Source organism: Xyrauchen texanus, chromosome 12 (assembly GCF_025860055.1).
Source record: "Xyrauchen texanus isolate HMW12.3.18 chromosome 12, RBS_HiC_50CHRs, whole genome shotgun sequence".
Taxonomy (NCBI): Eukaryota; Metazoa; Chordata; class Actinopteri; order Cypriniformes; family Catostomidae; genus Xyrauchen; species Xyrauchen texanus.
The window spans coordinates 3,929,888-3,941,354 of NC_068287.1; the positions used below are offsets into that span (position 1 = coordinate 3,929,888).

At 36.8% G+C, this 11,467-nt stretch overlaps 2 protein-coding genes across 3 annotated transcripts in view; one reads left to right on the forward strand and one right to left on the reverse strand.

Moving 5' to 3' along the window:
• Nucleotides 1-1,932, forward strand: part of cacng5b (calcium channel, voltage-dependent, gamma subunit 5b) — a 33,057-nt gene extending 31,125 nt beyond the window's left edge. Inside the window, exon 6 of the mRNA XM_052139689.1 lies at nucleotides 96-1,932. Coding sequence (XP_051995649.1) covers nucleotides 96-353 — 258 coding nt within the window. The 3' untranslated portion in view covers nucleotides 354-1,932. The remainder of the gene's footprint in view (nucleotides 1-95) is intronic.
• An 847-nt stretch (nucleotides 1,933-2,779) lies between these two features.
• The window catches only part of LOC127653136 (cytohesin-3), a 63,036-nt gene continuing 54,348 nt past the window's right edge, over nucleotides 2,780-11,467 (reverse strand). For both annotated transcript variants that reach the window (XM_052139688.1, XM_052139687.1), the window contains exons 12-13: nucleotides 11,366-11,467; nucleotides 2,780-4,782 (exon numbers count right to left, since the gene is read on the reverse strand). The exon at nucleotides 11,366-11,467 is cut by the window's right edge and continues 53 nt beyond it. In XM_052139688.1, coding sequence (XP_051995648.1) covers nucleotides 4,710-4,782; nucleotides 11,366-11,467 — 175 coding nt within the window. In that variant the 3' untranslated portion in view covers nucleotides 2,780-4,709. The remainder of the gene's footprint in view (nucleotides 4,783-11,365) is intronic.

The window sequence follows — 11,467 nt, forward strand, 5'->3', positions numbered from 1 at the left end:
TGCACCAATGCACCAAAACACCATTATTGTTTTGCTGTCCATGGACTGTGTTTCCATCATGAAATGCACATGTAGTTTTCTTCTGCTGTGTTCAGAGTGCTGGTGTGATGTCTGTGTACCTGTTCATGAAGCGTTACACAGCAGAGGAGATGTATCAGCCGCACCCCAGCTTCTACCGGCCGCGCCTCAGCAACTGCTCGGATTACTCGGGTCAGTTCCTGCATCCTGAAGCCTGGACGCGCGGACGCAGTCCCTCAGACATATCCAGTGATGCCTCGCTGCCGATGAATGCCAGCTACCCCGCACTGCTCAAATGTCCCGAATACGACCAGGTGTCCTCCTCGCCATGCTAAACAACAAGACGGGTGTACAGATAGAAGCAGGCCCGGTTCTAAGGGGGTGCTCAATTTATGCACCCTCAATTGATGACCAGGGCAAAATACTACCCGCCATGTCGATTTATTGTGAACGTTTTTCAATTGAATGTGTAAGACTAATACTGTAAATTGGCAAGCAGATTTCCTTGAATCCCAGCAAACACACAAAATCCCTCCACTTTGTGAACGCACAATTGCTAAATCAAAACGTATTAACATGCATCATTTTGCAAATCGGTATGTCCTAATCTGCAGGCGACAGATCATGTTAAAAAAAAAAATCAATAAAGCAATAAATGTTTTGTACATTAAAATCTGTTATTTACATTGATCTAGTAGCATTTAAACATGAACATTTTAATTACGATACATCTCCACTTTATACAGATCACCGCCACTATTCTCAGAAGCACTCTCAGTAATTTTGATCTGGAACTGGGCATGAATAGACGGATGGACAGAAGAATATGCAGTGGATGGATGGATAGACAGTAGTGTGTGTATAGTTAATGTTTGGGTTGTGCAATAGTTGAAGTTGTTCAGAACTGAGTTTTACATATATTTAATGTATAAATATATATATATATTTGCTGTCCTTTGCTTTATAAAAGGGAAACGACTGATAGAATGTATGATCATAATTTTCTTATTCTGCTCATCCATTTGTTCCAGCAGGTGGCAGTATAGTATTCCTCTCTGGAGCGTGCACCATGACTCACACACTGGTGAGCTGTATATTAACAGTGTGCATTATGTTTCAAATACATTCTCAATTGGCTGTAGATTTATGTAAATATTTATGGTGCTTATCAATATGAATTTTAGAGATTTGCTGTTGATACAAGAAACAATGAGTTGTAAATGTAGCCATAGAAAACTATTGTTGAACTTTAGTCTGAAATAAATTTGTAATGTATATTTTACAATTCAATACCTCATATTATACCCCATATATAAAGTTATTCTAATAGAAATCAAAATGATATTGTTTTGATGAAATTATTGTGAAATAGGTGTAGTGATTGTCTTGATACCTATAGGACAAAATGAATCTTAACATCTAAACCAATATATATTATTGTAGTTCAGTATTAACTGAAACATATCAAAGTAGAATCTTGACATTACATGTGTGATCATACTGTATATCTGTACATTGTAGCCCTTCATAGCTCTCAAAATAATATTTGTTTCCTTTCTGGTGTCAATATAAATTGATTGAAAAAATCTTTATAAACTGACAAGACTTTTTGTTTCTTAATATTTGTTTTGTTTACATACATTTATCATGGTGTTTTCAAACCATTTATGCACAATTCTAAGTGCAATGTAGAACACAAGTCATTTGTATTATTTGTGTGTGCATGCATCTGTAATGCTGCTTTTGTAAATGCTTTCCATAGCTGTTAAATGTTCTCTATTGATATTTTGTAAATGTCATTTGCACATGTTTGTATATATTTAGCAGCTATTAAAATCCATTTTAGTAATGGGAGGTATTATTATGTAGTATAAATTTAACAAAAACAAAGTGATTCAATCTCTGTTACCAGATGCGGTGTCATATTAAAGTACGATCAGTAGGGTCACATCTTTGTAAACTCTGTGATGTGTGGGGGGAAATAAGTCATGAACATTTGAGATTTATGTATGCTTTATGTATCCATATTTCATATACAATATGACGAATAGCTTATACAGACATGTACAAATTAATCTGTAGCCCTGTAGCATTGAAGAGTATTCCACCCCTGGACAGGGCTTTTATTTTACAACACATATAAATTGCTACTGGATTTAGAAAAAAAAAATTAAAAAATCATTTCCAGAATTACATGGTAATTTTCCCTGACAGAAGTATATTCGTTTATAAGGCCTCTCAGCAAAAGAGCCCTAACATTAAAGATGATGTATAATTACCAGCAGATATATGCTATAGATTGTACTTACACAAAAAATAAGACAGATGTTTACAGTATTTACACATAACTTAGATATATCTCAATTAAGAGTAGAATCAAATAATTTCACAAAGAAAATAAATACAAAAAGATATTTAACTGTATTTTGTAAAGGGAACACAAAAGCAAGCAATTCATTCATGTCACATCAAAACTTCATCCGTAACAGTAGATAGTGTCTTTTAAACTCAAAATCAGAACGGAAAGGTTAAATGGACTGGTACCCTTTAATGTACATGAGAAATTGAAACATACCGTATGTCATTTGTTTGTCGTTTCTCATGAAATCAGTCCAGCTGACTCCAGACTGCTTTCTAGTGTTAGCATTAGATTCACTAACTTTTATTTAAGCTTACTGTGTGAGCGCATGCGCATACGTGTCATGGCGGGTTACCGTTTCAGAGGCAGGTATGATCACACTGCCAGGCCGCTGGTCAGTGATTGTAAATAGATCACGTCTCATTCGGAATTGGTGGCTTTTCTAACTGACATCTGTGAAGTGATGCTGCTGCACTGTCTACACCAGACGCGAGGGTCGCGTCGCGTCCAAAGCCAATGGCTCCCACTATGCTGTCTACACCGGAAGCGTTCGTCGTTGACGCGCTGCAGAGCTGCTTGTGCCACTTTATTATCCCGTCCGTGTGAATCTTTTTGCCTTTTTGAATGGTATTAATTACATATTTCGATTACTTTAAGTCATTTGTTGTTACATAAAGAAATTGCTAATATATTAGGAAGATGGAAATAGCAACAGTGCACATCGTATAGTTCCGTTCACACAAGCAACCAGGTAAATTACAGGAAAATCGTTGGGTTGCCTTTACTGGTAAATGTACCATACTGTTCACACATCCCATCAAAATGGACATTTATAGGTACTTATGATATAACTTCTCATTAAGGGAAATTGCCAGAACAAATTTACCAGTATTTTCAAAAAGGTCGTGTTCACACATGACCTCAAACATGAAAATGACAGTACATTTTCTGGAAAAGGCTGTAGCCTATGTGTGAAAAGGGCTTATGTGCGCTGCATTAGCAATCGCATTTTCTTTACAGTGTACAGGAAAAATTACAGTAAAGTAATTGCTGATCGTACAAATTTAATCAACTTTGGTTTCTATCCACGTGTCTCTGCAGCGAAGCCATTATCTGTTGCAATGGCAAAAAATTATCTGGATCTGTAATTGGATATAACCAGATGTGGGCGGGGCTTGAACCCATTTAACCGTTGCTGAAGTCTACTCAAGCATTCTGCATGTCATTTTCAAAGTTTACTTCGACGCTTCAAGTGTAACAAGCCGTCGCATTAATGGATGTGTCCAGTGTAGACAGGGTGTTAAAGGAATAGTCCAGCCAAAAATGACAATTACTTCATTACGCACCCTCATAAGAATCTTTTCACAGCTTGTTTTCCATTTAATGATAGCTCATATGGACCAGGGCTGTCAAGCTTCAAAAAGCACAAAAAAACAAAGTATCACAGAAGTATTCCATATTACTCATGCACTATATTCCAAGTCTTTATTCCTTTAATCATATGATGTCAATATTAAGTTATTATTCACAAATAACATTTCCCTTCCCCAAAGTTCACATTTAGCCCATGTTCATCAATTAAAAAGTGGCTTTTTTTGTGTGGCAAAAGGTGCATAATGATTCTTTTAAAATGTATACTTTTGTTTGTAAATAATGACAAAAATGTCATTTTTGGTGAACTATTCCTCTAGGCCAGAACATACTTTATGTAAGTACATGCACACAGACGCATTGCCGACGCATGTCTGGATGAGCATGCTTACATGTATAGTCAAATGCTCTAGCCTTACCATTTGACCGTGCACACGTACACAGCCGATTGACACGTGCACTACGACTGCTATGAGATATTGGACCATAACTCTTCAGGAGTTTTGACCCATAAAGATGTCTTTATGGTCTTTCAGACTAGTTATACAAATGCAGGTGTCATCTAACCTCCTCACTCATGTGCTCTTGACGTGCACATCCACTGTTGTCTTCTGTTGTTCACCAGTGTTTACTGCAATGGCCAAACATGACACATTTTGTAACGCAGCTATGCACAAAATCAAACTCGAGTAGCTATAAGAGTCTGCATTCACATTCTTGCATAGAGTACGTTTTGGCCTTTAAACAACTTCATTTGGACCCTCAAGTGAGCCACCCTGGTATACAAACCGACATCCATGCATTTTCAAACAGTTCAGACAGCTGTTTTTATACGAATAGAAACACAAGAAAGGAACTATAAACATTGAATTCTTTAGATTGCTCCTTTAAAACGTCAGCAACACACAAAGGCTGTCCCAGAAGGCAGTGTATTTGTGTGTATGGGGTTTGGACGCAGATTTCACTTCTTGTTGGCGATACGTCTCTTCCTGGTGGCCAGCATGTCGTAGAAGGGGTCTCTGCTGATACTCGCTCTGAAGGAACCAATCACAACAAATGTAAGGCACAAAGACGTCTGCTGCTGTAATATAGAAACGCAGCACATTTACAAAGCCCTGCTTTAACTACATCAGATAACATACCCTGCTTACTGTCAGAGTATGCATGGTATTTAATGAAGGACACACTTCTCAGCCAGTAAAACAGTATGCTCTTTTGGTATGCATGTGATTAGTAATAATAGATTTTGGACATACTTCATCTGGAGACGTGTCTATTGACCCTCGACCCTATGACGTAATAGCATCAACAGTGAAAATATTCTACTCTAGTTTTTTTTTTTTAAATCAAGCACATTTTAAGCACAATGAACACAACTTTATTTGTATATACTAAGACTCATAGTTCACCGCCATTCATTTAATTATAGCGTTTGAACGTGACCAGAGTGATTATGGGATCGTAAATTGTCAGGTCGGTTTGCACTTAAGAATTCGCAGGGTATTTCTCGCTTACTTTTTTATAAATACTGAGGACTCGAACATTCTACTCCTTTGGCATACTGTATAGTAGGAAAGTATGTATTTTTGGATGCAGCAGTAGTTTGTTCAGTGACCTAGTTTGGTTTCCATGGTTTCTGAGAACAGACCCCGCCCCCCTGTTTATCTCTGCCTCTTATGGATTATCAGAGTTTCAATGGCGTTTGTCCTGCTCAGATTAAAGACTGATTTAAATCAACATGTGACTGATATCTCTAAACATGTCCCTCTACAAAGTGCTCTCGAATCACAAAAAATATGCTGCTGTTGCCACAGTTTTCACGGCTCGAAATCTTAACGCAGCACAGAGTGTGAAGATCATCCTACATGGCAGGAAGTTCACACTCAGTCTTCTTTCCCTCATTGTAGACAGAAGCTGTTGAACTTTGTTCCAAAACCTAGTGAGATAGCTACCAAGACAGCATTTTAAGGAACCATATGTGTATTTACAAGCAAAGCCTGGTTTAAAAAGAAGGCCGCAACATTGTTCTCATGGTTCATATGTCCTTCACAGATAATCGCTGATGTTGAGAGATATTTTGATGATAAAAAATACCTATAATTCATTCATTACTGAAAAGTCTCCAAACAATTGTTAAATCTAATGAAAAATAAGCTATTATACCCAATATTTGCATGTTTTATGTCATTTTATGCTTACAAACTCTATTAGCCTCAATTGTAAGTCAAGTTTATTTGTGAAGAGCACTATTTGTGGTGTGCAGAGTTGCTGCCTATGTAGGGCATTCAATATCAGTCCCTTATGAGATTACATTTCTGCCTAAGAAGGAACCTGCCTATGTAGGCAGTAGCCTAGACCACTTACAAGAAATCTAAACTAGCCGCAAATTTGCAGCTCATTATTTTCACATGCAAACAGGCTTTAGATTTGCCTCTTCGCTGGTAGTGGTGAACCTCTGGCAAACCTTTGGCCACAGTGGACAATTTGCTGCAAGTTTACCGCAAAGCTCATTTGCATGTGGAAATTATCAGTGGTGAAGTTGCAGCAACTTCTTTACATGAACTCTCGATTTTCGTAAAGGACAGCAAGGCTGCTTAAATATTTTGACGGTTAGGTGTATCAAGGTGCTTTTTTGTGTGGACAACATTTTCTAGCCAACGAAACATGTTAAGTTGTGGATCTATTAACTTGTACTTAAGTTGAATGAACAAGGGTATTTATCATCTCAACTAACTAAAAGATTTGCCAGCACCCAGCATGCATTGCAGCATGTATAATTAATGATGCTATCGCTATTTGTGGAGTATTTTGGGCTGTTGTTGCTGTTTTTGTCCCCCTATTTACTATAGTAAATAGTTGTTTGGTAATTATTTACTGCCCTGAACTGTATTTGTCATATAATTTTCATGGTTGTCTACAATGTCCTGGAATAAACAGATCTGAATATTTGGAGAATATATATTATTATTATTATATTATATATTCTTTTATGATTACCGCTTAAATTATTTAAATATATATATATATATATATATATATATATATATATATATATATATATATATATATATATATTCTAATTAAATCAACACTATATTAGCAGGGCTAACATGTAATGAAATTAGCATCACTGAATACTAATTATACAGTGGCAGGCCTTAAAGTTCAGCTAACTAAACTGAAGTTTTAATAACTAAATTCAGTCAGTTCAGACTACTTTTTAATTTGTGACAAAACATTTCCAATGAAGTCATTAAAACGTCCATGCAAAAAACGCACTAAATATAACGAGTTGAATCAACATTTTTATCTGCATTTTCCACTATACCTTGCTTTTTAAAGACCCCCCTCCTAACAAACCAAAAAGGTTTTTGGAGATACACTGCTGAGTGAAAGCTCTTTGTTATTGCTGGCTTATTACCAGGCTGCTGGGAAATGAGTTTAATCTGTGCATTTTCCTGCCATTTTGAATTTTCTAAAAAACATACTCTCCTAACAAAAGGTTCTAAAAGGAATTTTGATTTATAAAAGCACTTCCATATTACTAGCCAACAAAATGATTGGGCATCCTCCATTTTCACTTATTGACCTATATCTTCTAAGATCAAAGTCCAAACGTAATAAAACTTGGTAAAGATTTTGAGGATGCACGTAACATTTCATCCATCTTTTCATTGCAATAACACATGCTAGCGTTAGCCTGAGATTATCATAAAGAGATTGCCACAGGTCTGTTAGTCTCTCTGAAGCGGGTGGTTTGTTTCGCTTCAGCCACAGGGGGTTTAAGCCCCGACTAATCTGCAATGATGCCCCTTGAACACACAAGGGCTGAGGATGAGGGGAGGTACGGAGAAAATGTGATGAAACTGCTGTTTCTATTAAAAAACAACACCATCACAACTAGTGCAGATGAAATCAACTCAATTTGGACCAAGCTGCAGTAAGTAGCTCTTTTTCAAAACATAGTGGGGTAAATCTCACAAATCCTGTTTATTTGCATGACAATTAGGCAAAATGTTTCTAACCACAAAACAATAATTACTAAAGTTATGATTTCTGCGGTTTTATTATATTGAAACATGGTTAATTTTCATAAATGCAAAACCTATGGAGCCCCTTAGAAGACAGGGCAGGATTTTTTTTTATTATCTAGAATAGTTTTGCGTGCCCTTGCAATAACTTGTGCATTCCCTCCCAATAGTTTGCGTTCATTCACAATACATTTACCATGGTGTTACTACAGTAACCATATTTTAACCTTGATATTCGTAGTGAAACCATAGATATAATACAGGAAAACTAAAACTATGTTAATAAAAATCATAACTTTGTGGTGGTATTTGTGGTAAAACCATAGTAACCACAAGATAAACGATGGTTAATTTATAGTAAAAACCATGGTATCTACAGTGGCAAGAAAAATTATGTGAACCCTTTGGAATTAGCTGCTTTTCTGAATTAATTGGTCATTAAACGTGATCTCATCTTCATCAAAGTCACAAGTATACACAAACACAATGTGCTTAAGCTAACAACACACAAACAATTATATTCTTTCATATGTTTAATGATAAGTGTTCAGTAAACACTCACAGTTCTGTGGAAAAAGTAAGTGAACCCTTTGATTTGATAACTGGTCAATCCTACTTTGGCAGCAATAACCTCAACCAAGTGTTTTTTAGTAGCTGTGGATTAAACCTGAACAATGTACAGAAGGAATTTTGGCTCATTCTTCCTTACAAAACTGCTTCAGGTCAGCCATATTCTTAAGATGTCTGGTGCGATCAGCTCTCTTGTGGTCAATCCACAGCATCTCTATTGGGTTAAGGTCTGGGCTCTGACTGGGCCACTCCAAAAGGTGGATTTTTTTTTTTAAGCCATTCTGTAGTGGATTTACTTCGATGTTTAGTGTCATTGTCCTGCTGCATCACTTCTACCGAGCTTCAGATGGCGCACAGCCACCCTGTTGTTATCCTGTAGGATATCTTGATAAACTTGGTCATTCATTTTTCCCTCGATGATGGCAAGCTGTCCAGGCCTCGAAGTAGTAAAGCAGCCCCAAACCATGATGCTCCCCCACTGCACTTCACCGTGGAGATTATGTTTTCATGTTGGTATGCGGTGCTCTTTTTACACCATAAGGAGTGCTGCACGTTCTTCCCAAACAGTTCAACTTTAGTTTCATCCGTCCACAAAACATTTTCCCAGTAGTGTTGTGGAGTGTCAAGGTGGTCTTCAAACTTCAGATGTGCAGAAATGTTTTTGTTGGAAAGCAGCGGCTTCTTCCATGGTGTCCTGCCATGGACACCATGTCTGTTTAATGTTTTCTGTATAGTAGACTCATAAACAGAGATGTGAACCAGTTCCAATGATTCCTTCAAGTCTTTAGCTGCCACTCTAGTGTTCTTTTTTACCTCAATGAGTATGCTGTGTTGTGCCCTTTAAGTCACCAGTCCCTAATTGTCTCCATTTATAGACAATTTGTCTAACTGTGAAAAGATGTACATCTAAGCTCTTTGAGATAACTTTGTACCCTTTCCAGCTTTATGCAAAGAAACAATGCTTAATCGTAGGCCATCTGAGATCTCTTTATTGCAAGGGAAGGCAGATGCTTCTTGAGAATAGCAATCTCAAAATGTTTCAAAGTCAAAGTAGCTCTAACCCACAACTCCAATCTCATTTCATTAATTGGATGCCAGGTTTGCCACTTTTCCTGACTAATTAGCTTTTGTTGACATCAATAGCCTAGGGGTTTTCTAAACTGTGAATGTTTGAATGATGCATTCAAATATACAAGACCAATATTGTAACATTTGATGTAACGAGAGCTGGATCTAAGTGCAGCTAAAAAGACTTTAATGAGATTAAGAAAACAAAGTACAAAATAACGGGGTAAACACTGGAACAAATTAAACATCCACGATGGGAAAACAGGAAACATTCATGAAGGCACTGGACATACACAGAGGGTCAAAACACTTAACAACTGACAAAGACTAAGCAAACAGCAGGGCATTATATAAACAATGACTAATGAGTTAATGAAACACAGGTGAGGACAATCAAGGACAGCTGGCAGTGGGGAGGGCAGGGAATAATGGGAAATGTAGTCTGGGAGGAACTGATGACGGAGAAACACAAGGCAAACAACAGTGAATCATGACAAACACAATAATTTGTGTGTTTAGTAAAAACGGTTTGTGTTTGTTCATTATTGTAACTTAGATTATGATCAAACCTGATTATTAGACAAATGTATACATAAATTCAGGTAATTCCAATGGTTTCACATACATTTCTTTGCCACTGTATAAGAATACAATATACTGCTTTAAATCCATGGTTTTGATTGTTGTAACTACGTCATATATGCGGGTCACTTGACAATGGGACGGGACAATGCCTACGTTCAGAAATCTATTAATACTACTCACCAGCATACCTAAAGAAAAAAATTTTACCGGCCGAGAAGTACGTTCTTCATCAAATGTAGTACATACTCTGATGGAAACACTGTAAAAAATTTTCAATATTTTACAGTTGCCAAGAATTAACTGTAATTTCTTATAATAAAATACTGTATGTAGAACTTTACTGTAAAATAAATGCAAGTTAGGCCCTTTTCTGTTATAACAAATTACTGTAAAAAGAAATAACAATAATCGCACTGCATTGTGGGATAATAGTATTTAGTTTGATGTCACCATTATGGTGATTAGTGTTCCCTTTGGATGGAAACTTTGACTAATGTATTATTAAATAACTTTCTCTCAGTAGGCATGATTGCGATATAAAACACATTTTATTGCACTGTTGCACTTAGTTTGTGCTGAGGTGCAACTTTGTATGTTGATTCAAGTTAATAATTCAGGAGATAGGGGGATGTTTGCAATGCTTATGCTATGCTTTCATTTGTTGTTAACACTCAAGAACTTTTAGTATGAGTTTTCAACCAGGTACGAACAGACATCAGAACTCGGCACTCAAAACTCAGCAATGGTGACAACACAGCACAGTCATTTACAGCAAAACACCTCACGAGCATTTTCACATAGTAAAGGGGTGCTGTAGACTCTCTCTATAAAATAGTTTCTTTGCTCCCACACGTAATCCATTTTGATCGACTTCTCAGTAGCTTCAATCCAATCCAGAAGTTAAGAGACAAAACACAGAAGCGGTGTAGCACTGAAAAGGGGTGGGGCTGAATAAGGTGAATACTGTTGTCTTTTAATTGTAATAAATGTACTACCATAGTTTTGTTTTTCATGTATAATTAATATGCTTTTACTACAAATATAATGATTAAAATATGGTTCATGTAGTAAAACTATGGTAAATGTTGTGGTTACTACAAATACCATAGTTTAACTACAGTTGCCATTGTAAAACCATGGTTTTGGAAATGCTAAATGTACTATGAGGGAACACTAAGCACTTTTTGTTGTTGTCATGGAACGCAATACTGTTGCAAAGGAACAGGGTAGGCAGCTCACTAGGGTTTGGAATAGAGTATCTGTCTTGAAAATATGCTGTATTTCTCATTAGTCATTAGTCAAAGCTACTAATGAGGTCACTAAACAAAACTCTGAATATAATAAAATATGCCCCAACTCTTACTTTATGGATTTGATCCACTCCTCCTTCTCCTCTGGTGTTGGTGCTGATATCCTGTAGACCACATGGTTCCCCTCCACCACCCGTCCATCTGCCTCGGTCTTA